Below are 22554 nucleotides of genomic sequence, written 5' to 3'. Positions count from 1 at the left end.
TACACAGGAATTAAACAGTGTTTATTGAAACAAAGCTCCCCCCATTCCCCCACTTAAAGACCTGTTTCTGATTAACATCATCACAAATAAAACTAAAGAAACTGACCATATGAACATACAAACTATGTGTAGGCAGGAAAAGTATGCTGAAATAAGTGAAAAACTCATAGTATTAATTGAAGAGAAAACTAAAGCAATGCTTTGTAGTTGCCTAGATTTCCCTGGGGAATGGAGAGTCAATGCTTATCTGCCTTCCTCAGAAGAGACAATTTTGATTAATATCAGACCCATCTGACTCAGTCTATTAAACCCTGAAGGAAGGATATTCTTCAGATATAAGAGATATGTCTTTGATTAATAATTCTACCATATTGCCATTCCAAGCATTAACAACTGCATGGCACCTGTGGAAAGAGAAAGCCTTTGAATTCTATGGAAAGTAACTAACTTGCCCTAATAGACCCATTCTCCTCTGTCCAGACCTGAAAGCTGCACGACACTTTTCCTCCTGCCCTCTGCTGAACAAGTCAAAGTGTCACGGTTGTCACTACTTTCTTGCAAAGAAGACACGATAGTTATATAATTCAGCTTTACATATAGTAAGAAAGCAAAGTTACTTCAGACATTCTACTTCAGACATGTCTAAAGATCCTGGCAATCTGTCTAGAGATTCCTCTTTAGTGCTGTCACAGCTTAATAGACCTCAGCAGCCTACAATATTGCACCCATTACAGTGCACTCTCACCTATCAGGGGCATATTTTCAGAGAAAGGCATTAAATCACTTAGCCCACTACACTGGACTACCATGCACGGTGTAAGTAATGCCAAAGTGTCACACACAGGGTGGGGAAAAAGTCGGTGTAATATCATCTATTGAGCTCTTCCTGGAAGTTCCAGCTTCAATCGGCCAGCAGCAGCCACCTCACCCCAGCTGAGCATTTCTCCTGATGCTCGCGATCAACCTCTTGCTGTACTCTCTGTAGTTCACAGGTTTGACGTCAACTGCCGTAGCCTTAATACGAGATTCATCCTGTGAAAGAGGAACGTGGCGTGTAAAAGAACGCTCAGGACTCCAGGCATTTGGTTCTAACCCCCTTCCTGCCCCAGTAACTTGTCACTCTTGGTTTCAGGGTGAGCTGGGAGTGCAAATCTGACTCGAGAGAGCAGTGTTGGTGACAGTGGATCCCCCCTTCAGTCCTCAAGACTTGCAGTATATATGTGAGCAAGTACCTTTGAAAACTTCTCCCCACAAAGAGAAGAGAAGGAAGCCAGCTCCTATGGAGACAAGCCAAACTACAAAAGCCGCGTTATCTGAATTTTTGGGGATACTTACATTGTAAGTCTCCAGTTTTACTCGGATCCTGAACTCGTACGTGTTGAAGTTGGCGTTTTGGAACACTTCTTCAAACGCCTGCTCATTCTGCAGAAGGACAAAGACAGGTATCAGCTGCAGACACCCCAGGATTTCAGTAGTGCCACGAACTTTCCGACCAGCTCATCTTCCGCTGATGCCGGCAAAACTATGGAACTAACTGGATCATGTAACTGGCTGAGTCTTCCATCAAATTTTAGATGCCAAAACCAAGTTTTAAAGAAAAGGTTTAGTTCAAGGTGAAAAATTGTCAGCTACCTTACCAAAATATTGTACAGTTGCACCAAACCTGCAACGAAATGTAGAGAATGAAAACACTATAAATCTGCATGAGATACTCTCACGCTGCATATCTGGCTAATTCTGATGTTCTGCTACGATCACAAGCACTGACAGCTAACTATTTCCCTCTTAATTATTTTATTAGGCATTGTTTCTCTGCTTATCCATCAATACTGCATGTACCCTTCACATCCTGACACAGACCTATTTAGGAGGGGTGTTCTATAAAAAAGTGGATGCATGTTTTGAAGATGCTTTTATAGCCATTAGAAGACTCTGTCATATTTATAACATAAGCTGCTTCTAATTACCATATGAACACTGAACAGCATCATCATTTATAACAGACAATTTGTCAAAACAGCAGAGCAGAAGCAGACAAGTTGGGGAGACTGTGGAGAAAGTTTATTTGTGTAAAAAAATAGTTGTAAAAACCTTCACTGACATTCCACAAAAATCCTGTGGCCCCATGATGATAACAGGCAAGTAATTATTAATATTAACACATTTATCTACCAGATGCACATGACTTGATCAGTCACTCCAGCAGCAGACAGAGCATCTGATCTGGAACTGAACCCACCCCAGTTTCACTCCTATTCCAAGTGTTACATCTGCTGTTTTTCAGTGTGCGCAGCACTATTTTACACCACACAGCGCTTCTCCTAAGGTTTAGAAAAGCACAACAAATGAAGGTGAACAGGAGTAGCGAGTTTCACAGACTGCAAAATTTAGGCGTATCCTTCCTGAATATTAAAACCCTTTCTTCTGACCATCGTATGGATTAGAGGATAAGAAAACTCACTTAATAAAGCATTTGGCTTCTGTTTCCAGCTCTGCCACAAGCTACGCTAACCATCAGTGAGTGGAAAATGCTGTTTGCATACCAGTCGTTGCTACCCTACGTTACCTCCTTTGGTAACAAGCACGGTGGGGAAGTAGATGAAAAACCGTGCCTGCATATCTATGCTTAGTGTGGCCACTGGCTGTACGTGGTCTCCATACGTACTGTGAACAGTGGAAAGATTCCCACCAACTTCCCAGGACACTGCACCAGGTCTTCAGAGAAACAACACCACGAAAAGCTTATTGAAAAATGCATCAAGTACCATTTTTACAGGCTCATAAAAGTGTCAAATCAAAACCAATTTCTCCTGGAACACAAAGCATTCCCGCTCAAGGGCTCATTCCATATCATGTTCTATTTTCTACCCTCAGCCATTTCCATTAGGCAGCTCTTCAAAAGACATTACATGTTTGTATTGTTCCATAGGATCTGCTGTCTCTGCTTCCCCACCTGGTTTTCTTCAGCATTATAAGTGACTAAGAAATGTTGTTTGAACTCTACCAGAGACTAAGTACGATCAAAGTAAGAAAATATGGACAAGTTAAGAATGTTCGAAAATAGAAGTGTAAAAGCACAAGCACATCTAATTGGAATGTGCTGGCAACACATCTTCCTGCAGAACAGAGGTGTCCAGCCTCCAGAGTATCACAAAAACTTCTGGTACCCCAGAAGCACAAGCTTTGCACCCCTTACCTTAGAGAGCTGAAAGGCAGGAAATTTCTAAAATCATCCTTGTGTGCAAGTTACAGGAAAACAAGCCCTGCTTTGCAGTAGATAAAGTCTACAATAGCGTTTCAGGACAACTAGGTTTGACAATCCCGACTGCTTCACTTTCCTCTCACAGCCACGCAACGGGTTAACCAACAACCGGTGTCTCTGCAGAGCCCAGGTATCAACCTGCTGCAGCCTGGGAGTACAGCAACGCTCACATTCAACGCAAGAACTTAGTATGCTTTCCACATAACCATCAAACAAAACAAACCAAAAGCACATAGATTTTATACAGTAGACAACTAAAATCAGGAAAATATGATTTGGGCTGGAAGGAAGGAAAACGCAGCAGAGAAGCACATAGTGACAAAGGGAGGAAAATACTATCTGTCAGTGTTGAATGGCTTATAACCTTAAAAACTGTTCTAATCTGTCAAAGAAAGATCACTTAAGCATCTCTGCCAATGACCTGTTTTACAAGTCACGGTTTTTGTGTGACCCATGAAGTTCCTGATGATATTTAGTGGGGGAAAAAAGAGCCTTCAGAAGTGGGATAACAAACATTACTTCAAAAAGCTTCCTGCCTACTTACGATATATACAGAGCGTTCTGGAACTTTTTGGTTTTGTAAACAAATTTTTGGAACACACAAGGGATAATGTTGTTAGCATTCACAGCTAAAACAGGGTTTTTTTGCAGAGTCTTCCAATCTAGGTACAACGATCAAACAGTCTGCTCCTTTCTATTGGAGTCAACACATGTTAAAGCCTCTAAAGGCTGTGGAACTATGGACAAGTCACCGGCTGTCTCTCGAGGTCCAGGTGACAAGGACAGGCTGATCTCCAGCTCTGAACAGCCAAAAGAGCGCAGAGGTAGAGACAGACTGACTGTGGGAGCAAACTATGGGGGAAACCATGTAAATCTCTGTTCTCCAGGCAGATGGCCCGTGGAAAATAATCCTGAGGAGAGTAAACAAGTCTCTGCCAAGAACTTCAGATTGGGGAGAAGCGACGATTGGTGAACTTGTGAAAGATACTGAAATCCAACAGCTGGAGAACAACCTTTGGCTGCCAGGCCCCTGAGCTGGCCTGTCACCCAGAGAACGGGCAAGAGCAAATGCTTGCCAAATGAAGCAATATATCCTTTATTTCATACAGCACTTTTGTATTTGTTTTAATCACGCTGTTAATTTCCACAGTAACCACATGAACACGACCCACTGCCTCTCATGCTCCCGGATGGATCAGCACTGGTGTTCCACACTTATTTCACATCCTTCTCCAAGGTGTCTTCAAAGTCAACATTGCAAGAATATTCCCTTACCAGACGCATCAAAAAAAGCAAGACATTGGAGGGCAGCCCAACAACAAGGTGTATGAAACACAGCTCAACTTCTAGACATTTACTAAAAAGACAATAAGCTAATGGACTGACCTTTTCCTTCAGTTCTCCCAGGAAAGCTGCGTTTTGTCCAAGAATGAATTCTGCTGTGTCTTGAAAACAAGTCACCCACTGATACTCTAGACAGTCTGCAATGGTCACCTAAACAAAACAAAAAAACAACAACAACGCAAAAATAAGTCATTTCATCCAGTTGCCTGTTCCTGCAGGAAGACAGCACAAAAGAAAGATTTCACAGCTTAAGAGTTTTAAATTTCCAGTAACTATCACAGCCCTGTGCACCGTAGGTACTTTCTAGCACCGAGGGTAGAAGGCAGTGTTTTACCACCTTTTTTTTTTAAGCTCCATAGAATGTCACAGTAACTCAAAGCAAGTTAATATGGACAGTGCACTGTGTCACAGGAAAAGGCCAGCAGGCTCACAGTGGTGCACACTGATGGATATCCAGCTCTGTTCCACTGTCACTGATGAGCTGTGAGCAAGAACAGGTAACCCAGAAAAACAACCACCAGTGGGGACACCAGCAAAACTGCCACTTGCGTTTATTTTGTACATACCTGAGCACTTGAGCATAAACACGTGTAATATCACATTATGAGGAAACTATCAACACATTCAAGGACAAGACAGAGCAGTAAAAAAATCAAGTGCTAGCCTCACATGCATTTTCTGGCTGCTTCGACAATTAGGAATGGGAAAATAAGAGACACATTATTCTGAAGGCCACGACTGTACCCTCAGCATCCTCTTTATATTCTACGAGAACGATTCTGCTGTGTAAAGTTGTTTGTGCGTTCCTAGAAGTTATCTGCTAGAGATTATTCAGGAGCAGTTTGTGTTCGAGTGAGACTGCGGGGACAGCTCCCTCCTCTCTGCATGCCCACCTGGCACAGCATTTCGAAGCAGATACAGCTCCAACATATCGTAAAACAGAAGAAGGTTTGATGCTTACGGTGTAAGCGGGCATCACAATAATAATCCTCAGATAACTTTCTGAAGCAGGCTCCATTAAAGCATGAGACAGAACAATACCTACCAAAAAAAATGTACTAAATATAGGTAGCAGCTGTAAAAGTGCAATTACTGCTCTCCAGAAATGCCATTTTACTTCAGTTTATCTTCACTACTGAAGAGGCGTAGGCCATCTGTACCCTGCACCGCATAGTACACTTGGAAACCAGAATCAACTGAGCTAGCAGCAACTTTTTGGCAAAGGGTAAAGCTTTTAATTGGAGCACTAGGAAAACAAACTACTAATCAGCTCAATGAAACATCCCTCACTCAGGTACAGCACACAAGCCATTTAAATACCTCAAACCCACAGGCACCACAGACAGACAAACAACACCCTGACACCCGCTGCTCTGGAAAGATTCCGGTTTGGCCTGACCAAGGAAAACAGCCAGAGACTCGCTCCCCTCTAATCCGTTTACTTACGAGAAGCATCATGCGGTACTTGAAGTTGGGGAATTCACGATCGCACTTTTCACAACGGTACAGTCCATTTTGTTGGTCTATCACTTTCTTATTGCAATCCTGAGAGGGACATGCCTGGTACATACAGTTCTCTTTGCGCAGATGTACGACTGTGCCCACACAGCTAAAATAATCCGCCTAGGAGAGTGAGTGTGCAACATTAGCCTCAAAATACTCAATGTTTTCCAATTCTGAATTAACTACAAAGCAAGGCACCCATACTTGGATATTTAGGATTAGAAAGCTTAACAGCTATGGATTATTGGGAAACTGTAAATCAACCCCTCTGTTGCAATCATTTTCAGGCTTCCATTATGTTAAATAAAGCCCCTACGGCAAGATTATTTTGTGTTTCCATTGCAGGAAACTCCAATTGCTAGGTTTTCTTTAGATAAAATATATTTGCTTCTCCATTGTGCCTGTTCAAATCTCTACTTTTCCACAGGATTAAGATTCTGCACTTTGTTATGCTTCTTTTTGGAGCCAATACAAAACCCAGAAAGCCTACTGTGTAGTATTACAGATAAGCATTTGATTAAACTATAGCCTACAGAACAAAATACCCACTCACCATACTAAAATAATCATTCTAATAGTTTAAGACCACGGTCAAGTCTTTCAGCAGATAAATAGAGGTTGCTTAAGAAATGTGCAAAAAAAATAAATCTCACAGAAAAAACACTGAATTACAGGTAAAGCTTTCTCCTTAGACAGAAGTTCTTGCATGTCCCAATTGGTTTAGCGCTTAAGTTTGAAAACAAACCAACCAACCCCAAACATTAAAAATAAGTCAAGAAGCAGTGTAAGCCTAGCGAGGTTACTGGACGAAGACCTGCGTTTTATCCCCAGCTTTTCTATTGACTAAGTGTGCACCCTCAAAACCCACCTCCTCCTAATGTCCCTGTTTCTCCTACAACACTTTGTAGTATTTAAATAAACATCTTTGGGGTAAAGTCCCCTTCTTCCCCCATTTATACAAGGCTTAGAACTCTCTTGCAAGCACAGTATCATGCTGCAACATCAGCAATGAGCTTGACTATTTAATAACAAGGTCACACAGAATCCCAGAATGTCAGGGATTGGAAGGGACCTGGAAAGCTCATCCAGTGCAATCCCCCCATGGAGCAGGAACACCCAGCTGAGGTTCCACAGGAAGGTGTCCAGGCGGGTTTGAATGTCTGCAGAGAAGGAGACTCCACAGCCTCCCTGGGCAGCCTGGGCCAGGCTCTGTCACCCTCACTGAGAAGAAGTTTCTTCTCAAATTTAAGTGGAACCTCTTGTGTTCCAGTTTGTACCCATAAGTTCTAACAGAATAAGCACAAGTTCAACAACTGGACTACTTCAGTAAGCAGAACACCTGCAGAAAGTTCAGCTTTTTCATTTTCTCCCCAGTACACAAGGTTTGTACTCTGTGGCCACGCTTTACCTTATCTCCTTGGCCCAAGTTCTCAGCTTTGGCTTCAAACAAAGTTTTCCAATTGGTGTTGGCCCCAGCCGCCGGCCCACCCCTCACATCGGAGATGGAGGCACATTCCAGAAGCTGCCCCTCCGAGTCAAACCTGCAACCACAAAGACACATTTCTATTTTTGGACAGCAGACCACACAGACTTATCAAAACATTTAGTTTCGTGTACTTAATACATTAGGGATTTTTTTATCAATGATTGCAAAGGAAACAATTACAGTAATTTGTGTATACTGCAAACAAAAATAGCATTTCAGACTAAGTTAATAGTCCGACTTAATTAGCACAGTATTTTATAAAGCCACAAAAGGAGGACAGCTTTGTTCTATATAACTGCAATTTGTTTGCCAGCTAGTGGTCAAACCACGCACTGCATGCTTCTTAAAGGCAGTCAGATAACAAGATTTAAGGGCATCAAGATATTTCCATAATTAAAATTAAATTACATGGTCCCATTATCTTCACAGCAGCTTCGAAAGAAAAAGCAAATAGCATTGAACAGATTATACTTCCTCTGTTAAAAGAAGAAAGCACTGCTTTTCAGCAAAAGGTTGTACTGTCAACCTATTGTGGTGCTTTTTGTGATTCGAGAAACACGCCAAAGAGACTCAAAAACTGAACTTAATTGAAGTGTGACAGTAATAGCTTAAGACCCACAATCAATTTTATCTTCAACAGCACTCTGAGCTGTGCTTCTCCCATACTTCAATGACAAATGGAGAATGTCATTATATTTTATCCATGTTTGGGGGATTTAACTAGAACCTGAAAGCCCAGGATTCACGAATCTGATGCTGTTGGCACTTAACCCCATTCGTACATAGGCCACATCTCACCGTATTAGTTACAGCAAACAATTTAGGAACTACCTAGAGTAGAAGCCATGAACCACCAAGAAATCACTTTGTTTTCCTAATAAAATAATTATTTTGCTATCTGAAAAATATCTGATAAGGAACAGACACCAGAAGAAGCCAACACGGTTTCTCCAGTCCCTACTAACAGAGTCTGTATCTGATTCCACACAATGGGAAAAGCCTCTGAAAAAATACTGTTCTCTCTGACAATGCCTCAAAGTGGAGCTGGTCAAGTCTGATTTCATGCTGCCTTCCAAGGCTTTGGGTCAGCACACACTATTCCTATTTCAATTTTTCAAGGCCCGTCATGAAATTATAAGTTTTTGAACTGAACAACTCAAAAAGGGCAGTCTTCCAGGCCCTAGTGCTTTCAAGGAAGAGAACTTTCTATAAGCCGGGAACCCATAGCCTTTGCTACCTTTCTTCAGAGCTAAACAGACCGCTCAAGTACAGAGAAACAGAACAAAACAAATACTCTGCAGCAGGCTGGAACAAATCAACACAAACACACTCATACCATCCTCGGAGCTTAAAAGCCTCTGGGCTATCGGGGTTGATGATAACTGTACTCGAGGACAGGACAGACAGGCTCCTACCGCCAAAGTCAGAGACTCGGGCTCCTTTGATGGCTATCACAGGTTGTCTAGAACCATCAAACTGTTCAGCCTACATGTGTGAAAAAACAGAAAACATTAGTAGCACGCTACAGTACAGGTACTGAACTTGTGGTCATAATTCACAGATCACGACAAGAGATCAAATCTGAATCAAACTGTGTTACCATATCTAGAAGGTAAGGTTTTAAACGACATCACTAGGAGTTTGAGAAAAGGCAGCTAACAATTAAACCGGTAATCCTAGCACCCCGTTTCCTGGGGAACCAGAGAATCCTTAAGTCACAGCAGTGGTTTGGTGAAAAAGGACTGGTGCCCTCCATTAGGAATTTTACACAAGGGTTTTAGAAGGGGAGATGGGTCATGGGAAAGAAGAAATTATTTGGTTAGATTAGACTCTTCAGGAGATGAAATAACTCACATGGCTTGACTGAGCCGATCATGTCTATTCTACTACAACTTAAAACGCAGAAGTGTAGGTATGCTGACCAAACACTTCTTGACTTCCCATTTTCTGTTTTTAATCTCATAAAGCTGCTTTAATGCTGCTCAATTGCCATCAGTTTGTTATCTGAGTAAAGCCTGACACTAACAGAACCTCTTGGTATGAGCGAGGTTTTGAAAGCTATAGATTTTCTGGACCCCACATCACTTAGCAAGTAAGGGGAGCATCACGTGCTTCAAGATTACAAATGAGCTGGAGTTGACAGCAGCATTCCCTGTGTCCATGAGATGGAAAACCAACACAAAACGTACCCCAGCAGTTAAAGCAATGACTGAGAAAGGAGATACAGATTCTAACCCTAGCTGTGCCAGCTGAAAATCATAATAAGTCACTTCCCCTCAATACATGTTGTATCTACTCCACAAGCAAGCAAACAGATTTGACTTTGTAAAACGCAGACACCGATCTCTGTGGGCAAAGCTTTGCCAGGAACTGATTACCAGTAGCCTCTCCTGGAACAACCCAGTTGAACCTTGAAACTTTGTGATGGTGAACTTCAGTTTATTTCATTTATATCAGCAGATGGTTAATGGTGTTTAGGTACCTACAATATCAGTGCACTTGATCATTTAGCCATAAAGCATCACTGTCAAGCTGGCGGGATCCCTCCCATTTTATAGAGTAGAACATAAAACCCTAAGTATCTACAACACTGCTGGAAAACAAAGTAGCTTGTTAAAAGGATAAAGAAGCAGTTTACTGCAACTACTCAAACTTTAGATACCAAGGCTCTGATGCTTTAAACTTCTAGTCTGAGATACAGACTCTCATCCCTTTGGTTAAGCAGCAGTTTATGCAGGGTAACATGTATCCCACCCTACAAATAAAATTCGTCTGAAATGAGACAGCCGTAGCCATCGGGCTGCTCCATAATCAAACTGCAGCTCATATCCCTTTCCTAAACCAGAAATCTGTTATCTTCAGCCTCTGAGCTTGAGACATAATGTCTGCAGTTGTTCAGAACACATTAGTCAGATCATGTCAGCAGTTTGTCAGAGAAAGGTTACAAACATCACACCTGAATGAAACCAGACAGTCTTTCACCTTCTCTCTGCCCCAATCCTCAAACACCCAGGACTCTGTCGCGGTGCTGTGCCCATCTCAGATGACAACAGTGCACACATTTCCTCACCCTACGCAAAGGAACCTTTGCTTAAGAACAGGTAAGAGAGCACATACCTCATTTCCCCACAGCGTAGCTGTCACCAGTTTCCCTGATGTATCCACCAGATGCACGTTCCTCTTTGATACCTCCCTATTGTTTGCTTTCACTATAATTTTAGTGACATCTTCATAGCTCTTGCAAATTCCAATTACATCTGAGAAACAGTTACAATTTAGAGTTACTCAAGGGTCACAATTGGGGAATACAAGATCACAAGAGAAGAATTCAATCCTGGTGTCAGATTTCTACCTTTATGCAGGCTCCCTATTCAAATCAAGTCTGATATGGAAATTAGCATATTATGGTAGGAATGCTCCACTACAGACCTCTTCAGTGCTTTAATTTTGTTGACGAATTCATTAAGATATTCATGAATTCAAGCCTCACTACATTAGTGAGATCAAGGCATTGTACTATCTTTCCTCATAATATTCTGTCAAAGGACTTTAGTCCTGATCCTGTACCACATACTTGTGCTGTTTAAGCCCAAGTCTCTGATGCGAGGGGTTCAAAGTGACTGTGACACACGGAAGCAGCTGACTAGTGCCTTCTCTGTAGCCCCGCAACCATAAGCTGCAACTTCAACAGGTCTGCATGTTTGGGCAGAAAGAGCAAATACAATCCACTTTGCACTCCCTAAAAATATACCATTTTTAATACGACAGATCTACCTTTAAAATTCCCAGCTGAATGCCTCTGAATCACGGGCATCTTGTGCCTGTGAAACCTGAGAACCCTCGCCCCCACCCAAGCCTCTGATTTTTCCGGAGTACTCTGCCCAACAAATTACAGAAAAACAAACCCTCAATACTTCACAAAGCAAGCCAAAACAGTCATGCAACTTGGACCTGAATACAACGAATCATGCCAAAATCACTACAGAGATAATTAGATAGTGAAAGAAAGCAAGACTACGGAAGGTATGAAACACACACGTGCTGAGCAAGGACATTTTTCTTTCAGCCCTATCCTGTGGAAAACAATGATCATAGTACAATAAACAAGCATCATTTACCATCTTGAGTTTGAAGAAAAATCATATCTTGTTAGCAGAACAGGGCAAAGACATCTTAACAGGAAAACTGCCCAAGGTATTTTTAATGGCAACCATCACTAGATAACCTCATTTAAGAGATCACAACACTCGAAGCATTGTATGCTCACTGACACCCGGTATTCAGGACACAAAAGAAAAACTTCAAAGCTTTAGAGCTTGCCATTTTAGTACTTAGACTGACCAACAATTGAGTCTTTGGGTGTGTTCTCCAAGTCAGAGATGGACACGAAGTCAAACTGAACAGATGGAAGATGCTGAGCATCATCACAGGGCACAACTGAAGTCTCACTAGTGAATGTAATCTCATAGTCATTCTTAACAGCTGTATATTGCTTGTTAGCGCTCTTCAAAGTGCCTTTGGAAAAATAATATACCTACAGGAGAAAGCAATGAAACATAGGATATTATCAGAAGCCAGGCAGAGAAAATAGATTGTGTTCACCTTTAAAAATCCTTGCTTTAAAAATCCTTGAAGTTCCTCTTTTCTAGCTCATGTCAATCTATGAAAGCACAATGCTACCCTACCTTGTTCAATTCGATGAGAGGAAAGAACTTGTCTGCTTGATCATTGAATGCGGTAGCTCTAATCTCACCCTGCAGGAAAATAGGAGAGCTGGTCAGGACTGAAATTCGACATGAGAAAAATTACAAAGAAATCTTTGCAATGTTAAGTGGCATCAGTTCTACAGGCACGGCGCAGGCTGCCAGGAGAGCTCCAGGCACCCAAGAAACAAACATCCTCCTCATGTTTGCATTACAACTAAAACGACACATTCTACACCTGACAAGCAAATCTCATATTCAAGTCTCGTTAATATATCTAGAGCTTCAGAATGAAACGCACTTGAACTACATATATATACCTCTGAGAAGGTACTCATAAAACTGGCATTAATTGCCATTACATGTTAAAAAAAACCCAAACACCTCAGATCACACAGCTCCACAAGTTAGCGCAGTATATTGTGATATCCTCCATTCATGCCGGGCCTTTAAGTAAGAATCAATAACAAACTCACTAGATATAAATATTGGTTTTTTAAAAAAATGGAATACAGACAATACAAGAAAACAAATGGCTGATGACAACATGCTACATTATTAACCTCACACTTTATACTAAACATAATCTAGCAGAATCTAGTTTGTTTTCACGATGGAAGAATGTAATTTGATAAGAGGTTTGACAAACTGCAAGTTTAGTTAGATTAACCAGACCCCATTCCCCAAACAAACCACAGATGAAATTTTCTAGTATTATAATAATTTGTACTCCGATTTCCTCAAGAAAATGAAAGCTTATAACTTGCAGGCAACGTTCCTCTCAATCCTTGTTATCTGATGTGTATCTAAGCAAGGATGAGATCTCATCCTCAATCTACACAAAACCACCACAAACAGAAGTATTAGGTTGTCGGTTTTCATAAACAACTGTATTTTGAAGCTGCAAAAATTTAGTCACACGCTATAGACTTTGATGAAACATAATCAGTAATGCCATATATTTAAGACTTCGTTCTGGATAAAAACTGGGTCGTTGATGCTCAACTTAATGAATACAGGAATACGAGCTTCAATCGTAATAAAACAAAACATTTCCTATAATACGCTTTATTTCCTCTATTCTGTCTTTATGAAGGGTTCATCAGCATCTGGCATACATTATCTTTTTCTCTACATATGACACTTACACTTTCATCGACTAGCTCTATAGAAAAGAGCTTTCCTTCGCCACGGGAGTTGCTCCACGTGCGGATCTGGCCTTTCTGGGTAACACGAGCACAAATGGTCCACCTGAAATTGTGCAAGAAAACATTGTTCTGTGTCTTTTTTGTTGTTGTTTAAGGAAGAGATCGAATTGACAAACCTTTGGAACTGGAATGTCACTATTTAGAAGCCAGAACCTTTCCATTGCGCCCCAGCAACTCTACCTGCTTTTCTGCTGTTTTCTGTTTTAATGGCCTAGACCATTAAAGGTGGAAAGTTGTAGAGAAAGCAGCAAGAAAGCCAACCATAAAGCATCCAGTATGCTAACAGTAGCAGAACAACCCTTCTGCATAAAAGCAGGTCTCAAATCTTCTACCCTTGTAGGGCACATTTCTCATACAGCAGTTTGCCTGTTCTGAAAAAAAAACGCTAGAACTCAAGAGCTCAATTATAGGATTCGCGTTTAACTTGGGTAATCAAATCAGTTTGCATAACTTAAAAGTGTCATTCACAAAACAATTACATCCTCATGCTTTTCAAGAGAACAGTAGTCGAAGTGAACAGCTTACTGAGCTGTTTTGTCATTAAGTTACCAAAAAGAAGGCCGCTTTAGGAAAAAAAAGAGAAGTCAATTGATGTTCAACTAAAATATTAAAAACCTATCAAGCTCGGCAGGGTAACATCACCAAGACAATGTAAAGGCAAATCTCAGATTGCTGGAGTGTTGATGAAATAGAAATGTTAAAACCCTACATCCCAAAAACACAAACAAGAAACAAACCAAGCCCTGTACAGCTGGTTTCTGTGGAGGTTGGTTTTTTCTTTTTATTTTTGGGGGTGGGTGGTTTTGTTGTTATTGCTGGCTTTGTTTGTTTGAAGTTAACCAATAAACCCAAGAATGGTTTGACAGGGATTCATACATGAGAGAAAGCAAAAAGGAGCTATTGTTCCTTCACGCCTGTGACACTGAGCAACACCTGGCAAAGCACAATAACTCACTTGGATTGGTAGGGGTTCAAGCTGGCGATCGGCACCACTTTGGCCTGCGATGCCCCTGGTGTCTTCAACAAACTGGGAGTGCTGGCTTTACCAAACTGGTTTGAGGGAGCGTGGTACTTCGGAGCAGCAGGACCTTTCAAAAACCGCAAGAGAGCATAAAGAATTTCAGCCTCGCAGACAAAAGACGAGCGAAAACCAATTCATGGTGCAAAGTCAGGCAGAACTTCACCACCACGCTATGGGGTGGAGGCAAAGTCACACTTAACACCGGGCTGGCACTTCAAGCTCCGCTCACTGAGCTGTGTGGGCACCACAGAATGGCTGAAAGTTCGTTGAATCGCTTCTGCTCTCGGTTACAAGTATTTTCGAGGCTGCAAACTGCTGCAGAAGAGACACTCTCAGACCTTTAGAGCACTTAAACTGGAAGTGGAGATGTGTCCAGAGTCAATCACTTAAGCACAGTCTAAGTGGGAAATGACTAGTTAGCAATAAATTCTCTAAAATACGGCACATCAAGCTTTAGATCTACACTATTTGGGGGAACAAGTAAGGACTGGTACCCCACAATCAAATCACTTCCTGACATAAAGCAATACCACTAATTCTAAACTGAATCTAGTCAATGTATAAGTACAGAAGTCTTATGATCAGCCTTAAGTGAAAGAAGGAAGAGCTTGTTTACTGCTGCAGTAAGTAGATGTAAAAATTCTACTATTTCAAAATACTTCTTAAACTCAGGGGTAAAGAATACAGACTGGTTAAGACAGTACCAAGAGCTGGGACGGACAACTTCTTTGCTTCTAAAAAGTCTACAGGCTGACATTTAAGTTGACAGACTTTCAGTATCTCACTATTGAAAATCTTGATCCAAAAAGTGTGTTTATGGATGTATCATCAAATAATTTCAGCCCTGTACCACCTAAACTTTTTGGCCTCCATAGCTCAGCATCGGTAATACACCTGTTAGCCAGCTCCAAACCTACCTGGGTGTCCAGAGAGCACTGTTGCAAGAATGCAAAATTGCATCAGACTAGATGTTCCAGTTTATACTGCTTTGTGAGAGTTGTTTCCTATTTTTTCCTTGGGGAAGAGGAAGGAAGTAGATATTTTTCCCCCTTTTTAAAAATGTGTTATTAAATCCAAGTGTAGAGTAGTCTCTTGAGAGAATTCACCTTGCCAAGTTATGGGTTAGTCTTTAATAGAGTGTTTCCTGTGCAACACCATTAGAGAAAAGATCGGTTTTAAATTTAAGCTGTAGGTTTGCACTGCACAAAAGGAAACCAGTCCCTGCCCAGGGTTACACTTACCTGCTACTGACATATTGCCATTTTGTTGTTGTGGTTTGCTGGGTGCGGGGTTTGCTGCTGGAGCTGAAGAACGTTGCTGCCCTTGCCCTGGTAATCAAATGGAAAGAGACCACATCGTACAGTAGGGAGCACAGTAATTAAAACTATCCCTAATCCTTTATAGGAAATAAGGTTTGCATGAAAAAAATAATTTAAAACATGGAGAACACGCTGTGGAGGTTGGCTAATATTCAGGTGTTATAAGACACAGCAGTAGCAAGCTATCTGTTGAACAATATTGCCACGGAGCAATGTCAGTTATATCTCTTTCCTCAAGCAACTGCTTTCTACTCGGAAAGAATTCAGGGTTGACAGTTATTTAAAAGGACAGCACTGAAGTAATCTTGACAACTTCTCACTTTTTACAGGCTTCTATTGCTCTGACAGGTAGTTCCTGCTGCTACCCAGAGAATTCCCTCTTAAAATCCAGAAAGGGTCAAAATCACACCAGGTAAAGTCAAACCTGAAATAATTACAAGACAAAGAAAACACCTGCTATATTTTATTTCCAAAATATGAAGATATTTAATATGGAGGTGATGGAGTCATCATTTCAGCACTCACCAGGGTCCCTCTTGGGACACAGCAGTACATTGCACAGGGAGCAAAGTGATGCTGTAGTAAGTACATATCATGCATTTTTTTTTAGATTCCAGGACTTTTCTTCGCCTTATTTTGATGATAAATTACAAGAGAAAGAGGAGAGTGACCTGTCTAGAAAAATAGTATATTTGAAGATTAAACTACAGTTCAAAAATTTGAATTCCTTTTACGGAACAATTGTCCTATCATGTTTTGCCTCCAGATGAGAAAACATCAAATGTTTTCATCCTTTTGGATGCAACAAATTTCTTAAGTCACTGGTTTGCAGGAAGTCCTAGACCTGAGTAGGCAAAGCCCCCTGATTTGGGGGGTGAATAAGAAGACAGCCAGAGAAAGCTGTCAGATCAAGCCCATAAGCACCACGGGGAACAAAAGCAGAGAATCCCAGAACAGAACACCACCAAAATAAGGTAAAGAAGTAGAAGCAACACAAGGAGACCCTGATACAGCACCACCTGATGCCGTGGAGTCTACAGAGGTAACCCCCTGGTTATTTTTAATCCCAAACAAGGTCCTTGGACGAAACCCAATGTGCTCCTCTAACTTGCCGCAGTAGAGTCAGAGCGGTGAACCAGTGACAGCGATCTCCCTAGCAACAGCGTGACGTCAAACAGCAACGTGTATTTGCTGCAGACTCCGCTAGATGGAGAAGCCAGAATTCCACCCTCGCTGCTCAGAGGACCCAGTCGGGGTCAGTGCTCAACACCCCAAATTCATTTAGTGTAAGAGGAGAAGGGAAAAAACCAACCAAACAAAACACATTAAGAGAAAAATATGTCTGGACAGGGAGCAAATATTCAAGAGGAACAGGAATGTGCATATGCAACAGCAAGTGACTTCTTTGCTACTTTTGTTCTAAATGTGTTTTCCCTAGGATTTCTTAATTAAAAAACTCCCCACCAAAAAACAAACAAAAGACCATCACGTACATTAGAACGCTTATGCATTATTAAACACAAAATCATGTCTTAATGGTTGCCTATCCAGAGCCTGGTGTTTCTCAACAGATTAAGAATATATTAACATGTTAATATTATTGTGTGTGCGTGTGTGTTCAAATAGAGAAGCAGCAGAAATATCTCTCCAATTTTCTCGCTTGTAGAGCCTAGGGACTCCTAAACCAGGATTTTTGGTGGTTGGTGGCCTACAGATCACTTCGGGTGCTCAGAAAACTGACTCCTCTGCCTGGTTTTCATGGTTAATTTTTACTAGCAGAAGCTGAAAAACCACTTGAAACCCGTGATCACATTTCTGCTCTGTTTACTGGCTTAGTCAAACCCAAGACCCTTTGCCAAAGCTGCCCACACACCCAACTCTTTCCGAAAGGAAAGAAGGAAATGCACTTGGAAAGAACACACAGGGATGGGAAGGGCAAGAATAAACAGTTCAAGTGAATGTACAAGCATACAAACATTTCAGCGCTGAAAGATTAATGACAGAAGTTAAGCGTAAGTAGCAAGTAATCGTCATAGTAAGGAGAAAGTCCAGCATCATAGTAATTTGAATGAGATTAATGACAGTAATGACATTATCATCTAGTTTTCTACCAAGGACTAAACTGCTCAGTTTTAATTTTCAATACTATTATGAAACGCTGCCTGAAAAGTTTTTATGACGTGGACTAAGCAGATTGTGTCTCCAGCTTCCTTGTTAGGCAGATTAACCACCTACTGCTCAAGCATAAAGTGGCCAAAAGCCAGATCCTCACTCCCAGGGTCCTACTGTGGTATTACAGTCTAGGAAATTCCTTAATCCCAGGCCTAACAATTTGAGATCCATATTTCAAGTAAGATCAAAAGCGGGACTAAACGTTCTGTTTAAGATACCTGCACTTGTTTTCCATGAAAACTGCAGAGGGCTCTTAAGATATTAATTCTGCATTAGCTGAGCGTTCCTCAGAAATATAAATTCTCAATATATACAAAAACTTAAAAGAATCTGTAACTTGAAATACGCCTCTGTCATTTTATCAAGGCCTTTGTGACAAATCAGGCAGAGCAGAAAGGCTGGGTTAAGCTCACCTAATCTGAACTATCACCGCCTTCTGTAACTGAAACCGTATTTAACACCAAATAAAAAGGTATGAAGTCTGCAGAATAACATCGGGGTTAAAATGAAATACACATCACTTCAAATTCAAGATCTCTTAACTATCTAGTCCAAGACCACACTTACTATGATCATAGTCCAGTAACATTTTCAAAGACATTTAGATTTGAAAACTTCATCACCAAGTGCTTTTGTAAGCCCAAATAAAGCACACAGCTTTGATCAAACTCACGGTAATTTTACCAATATTTAGACTCTTAAAGGTATATTTTCAGCTCACTTCTGCAAGATATCACATTTGCAGTTGTTTCTAAGCAACAATATGATAAATGAAAACCACTCTTGTTCACAAGCTCTTGTATCACACAAGCAAGGGAAACGGGAGAAAGACACAAACCAGTCTGCTCAGTAGCTATTCTGAAAATCTCGGTCTCTACAGCAACTGTGGGATTAAACCATAAAATCGGAGATGTCAACACATTTTTTAAACAGCAATTAGCTACGTAACTATCAAAGGAACAAAAGATTCTTTAGGCTCATTTAACAGACACCCCTCTAATTCCCTAGGAAAAAGAAAAGTTAATGAAGAAAGATGTCTTTGTCTCCGCAACAAAGTCTAATTTCTACTTGGATTAGTAAAGTAGATTTTTAACCAGAATCACAGGGTACCTACCACCACTGTTGGGCTAAAATATCCTACAGAAAAGTGTTGCCACTAATGTCTGGTCACTTAATAATAAAAATATATCAATTCACTTCCACCAGGAAAAGAAAGAATTCTTCAGGATGAGCTATTTACTGTTAAATTTCAGCCATTATCTGTATATACATCAATGACGAAGCTGTTCAAATAATTTCTGTAAGTGCTTATGATCCTCTCTCTTTTTTAAAGATCAGAACACACTTTTGAACATACCTCAGGAGGAAAAAAAATATATTAATTCAAAAAATGTTTGCCTGAGAAGTGTAAGCTCAGCACATGAAAATTAAGAAGAGTTATTTATCCAACATAACAAAAAAGAAAGATTTACAGCAGGTCACATTAAGGTCCACCCAGCACACCGTGTTTTTTCAGATGACAGGGCAGGAACGGGTGCTGAGGAAAGTCTGTGTGCTGGTTGTGTTTTCAAACCAGTCTCTCATCTATGCACTTTGCGCAATATAAGTTTTAGTGCTTCCTGAACCTGACATTCATGCAGAGGATGTATTGTTATGTTTAACAGCCTGTAATGGATTTTTCTTTCACATCTAATTGCTTTCTGAACCTGTGCCAATTTTTGGCACCTACCTCAACAAGTTCCATAATTCAGCTCTGCGCTGTTTGGGGGTGCAGTACAGCCTTTGTTTTAAAATCACTACCTGACAATATGAGAACTAAAGAGCATCAAATGAATGTAGGAAAGAGAGAGATATTAATCATTCTTTATTCATCCCCTCCATGCCATCTTATGGTTTTGTAGATCATTATTACATCCTCCTCCTGCTGTTTTCTCTCCAGACAGAAGTAGTACTAATCTATTTGGTTACTCGTTATGAAGAGACATAGAATAGCTTCCGCATACTTACTGGAAATCTAGATAGAGACCACTAACGTATAATAAAAATCTGTCAATGTTATCATAAGGTATAGATACTTCCCAATATCATGTAGAGACTGAAGCTTAAGCCATGGTGTAGAGTTTATTATACGTGAACAAAAGCAGTTTTGGTTTACACAAATAGAAAGGATTTTCGAGATCTGGACAGCACTGATCAGGTCTGATTGCTTCTTTTTAAGTGAAAGAACAGCCAGTTGAAAGGGCATCCAAACAGAGAGTTTGCTCAGAAAGGTATTTGTTTAGAGAGGACACTCACCTTCATTGTATGGCACTGGATTGCCAATATTCCCACCAACCTTATCAGCAGTTTTCAGAACATTTACATCCATCAGTATAACCACTCTCCTACAAACACAGAACAGAACAGACAGCAGTAATGACTTGTGCTTCCTCTGCGAGTCTATCAGACTCTGAATATCCTTTGTGGCAGGTAAGAGAACAACCATTAGGGGCCAATTCTTTGAACAAGGATCTGAAGACAAAAGCTTCCCACTGTCAACTTAACCCTCTCCTGAGGTCCAAGTAGGTTTGAAGCTGTATCACATTTCACCAAGGACAGCGCATGGCAGGCTGAATGGCCACACAGGAATGGCTTGAAGCAATACAGTCTTTTAAAGTAACAAAAGCATGCCAGGTTTACAAGAGAGAATATATTCCCTGCCTCAAAAGAAGTCATATTCCCTCCACAAAAAAGCTGAATAAAAATATTACAAACCTTAGTTCATATTCTCCTAGACACATACATGGTTTTTCAATAATCAGTTCACTCTCCCTTCTCGTTTTGCTGTATCCTACTTTCCCCTTCTCAAATTTTCATAAAAGGCCAGATTCCACAACACTTCAGTAACAAGAAACCATCAGTTTCTTTTCCACATTAACTTAAAATTTGTCAATTTTAATGAAACTTGGTGTATTCCAATGGGCAACCTCCAGTTACTGGATCACTGTACTATGCACATCTGCACCCATTGCAGTCACGTTCTGTAACTATTTCTGTTATTGCTTCTGCTGTGTGCTTTCTCTCAAGCACCCTAAAGGCTGAGTATTTTCAGATAATCCAAATTAAACACATTTGGCCTCTGCTTAGTCACAAAGAACAGAGCATTCACTAGTGCAGCTGCCTTTCTGTAAACTGTACTTATAGAAATATATATACCTTCCATCTTTCAGGCTGTTGACAATGAATCTGTTCACTTGACAAACACAGTGGGCTGCTAAGCGTTCCTCTTCCACGAGAGAGTTCAGCTGTGTCGCCAACATAAACGCTGCAGAAACAGAAGAAAAAACAGTTAAGAATTAACACCTGCCAGCCTTAAACGGGGCTGCCACAGTTGGCTACAGCTTTTCCAATCAGTCTAACATTGCATTGGATTTATAACTTGCTCAATTAGATAACATAGAAAAGAGCATAACCACTAATAAGTCAGTAAAACTGTATTCATTCTCAAACTCTGGAGTGCAGTGATAGCTAAAATGATGATATATCAAAGAAGTCAGAGAAACATTAAGCTAAATTACTTTAAAAATCACTGTTACAAAAACATGTAGAGGTTTCTGTATTTTCATTACACCCTGTAGTGAATTAATTGCTTAAAGCTCACAAAGAAAAAATTCCAGAATAGAAGGATTTTGTCCCAGTGTTAAAATGGAGTTTCACACTTCAGGGTCTGTGGTTTGCCATGTATGCCACATTCTCCTTCAATAATCATTTAATCATTAGCACCTAGACACTTGACCCGAAAATTTAGCACCGTTAGCATCTCCACACTTCAATCTCGCTGCGGGTTGTCATACTTACAGGAAAGGGTGTTAACCCCGTCACTCATCAACACTCGGTAACGCGGTGGCCCATTTCCCGTGGCAATAGCCCGGGTATTCTACGGGGAAACAACAGATTATTAGTTCTCTTTTGTTCAGAAACTCTTCAAAAACACAAAGTGACATGGTTAGCAAATCGCCTATCTATTCAGGCTTTTGTTTAAACAAAGTTAAGAGTACGTTCTCGGCAGAGGAAGTTTGGCTGCCGTCAGAAACCCGTATAGGAGCACACACAGCCACTAACGGACTGGCACAAGAGATAACGGAAAATACTCACAATGACTTGCAGCACGGGCTTGGAGACGTTCTCCCCCTGCATTATGGCCTGAAGGAAGGAAAAAAGAGACCCTCAGAAAGGTGCCGGGAATGGCCGTCACCGCTAGACCTGGCCAGGGCCCCCCTGCTCCCGGACCTGGCCCGGCTCTGATCCCATCTTCACCGCCGCCTCCCACCCGCCCAAGACCGAGCCCAGACCCGGGCCCCCATCCCGCAGAACCCCCAGACCCGGCCCCTCACCGCGATGGCGCCCTCGCTCAGCTGCACGCTCATGGTGCCACTTCTCCCGCCGCGCTCCGCCACTGCCGCCAAATCCTCCCGCCGCCCGGAGCCGTGCCCCTTCCTTCCGGCGCGCCCTGACGTCAGGGCCGCGCGACACTCTACAGGGCTCCTATTGGCTGCT

At 41.2% G+C, this 22554-nt stretch overlaps 1 protein-coding gene across 1 annotated transcript; it reads right to left on the bottom strand.

The window, feature by feature from the left end:
- Nucleotides 1-22547, bottom strand: RPA1 (replication protein A1). Its single transcript, XM_065853070.2, has 17 exons — nucleotides 22392-22547; nucleotides 22153-22200; nucleotides 21856-21934; nucleotides 21214-21322; nucleotides 20314-20402; nucleotides 15769-15855; nucleotides 14462-14594; nucleotides 13447-13549; nucleotides 12281-12349; nucleotides 11937-12129; nucleotides 10713-10852; nucleotides 8932-9080; nucleotides 7518-7650; nucleotides 6053-6229; nucleotides 4649-4756; nucleotides 1336-1422; nucleotides 1-1032 (listed from the first exon to the last, which is right to left on the bottom strand). Exons 1-17 carry the CDS (start codon nucleotides 22422-22424, stop codon nucleotides 925-927), a joined length of 1845 nt encoding a protein of 614 aa, XP_065709142.1. The 5' UTR covers nucleotides 22425-22547; the 3' UTR covers nucleotides 1-924.
- Between the last annotated feature and the right edge of the window lie 7 nt (nucleotides 22548-22554).

This window comes from Patagioenas fasciata, chromosome 19 (assembly GCF_037038585.1).
Source record: "Patagioenas fasciata isolate bPatFas1 chromosome 19, bPatFas1.hap1, whole genome shotgun sequence".
Lineage (NCBI taxonomy): Eukaryota > Metazoa > Chordata > Aves > Columbiformes > Columbidae > Patagioenas > Patagioenas fasciata.
Note: the sequence above shows the minus strand (reverse complement) of the source record. Positions and strands in the feature narration are given on the sequence as shown.

Coding starts and splice junctions, on each gene's coding strand:
- RPA1 (XM_065853070.2), bottom strand. CDS start 22,424: ATGAGCGTGCAGCTGAGCGAGGGCGCCATCGCG. Junction 12,350..13,446: donor TAGAGCTAGTCGATGAAAGT/GTAAGTGTCATA, acceptor ATTTTCCTGCAG/GGTGAGATTAGAGCTACCGC. Junction 4,757..6,052: donor AGTACCGCATGATGCTTCTC/GTAAGTAAACGG, acceptor TGTTTTGTTTAG/GTGACCATTGCAGACTGTCT.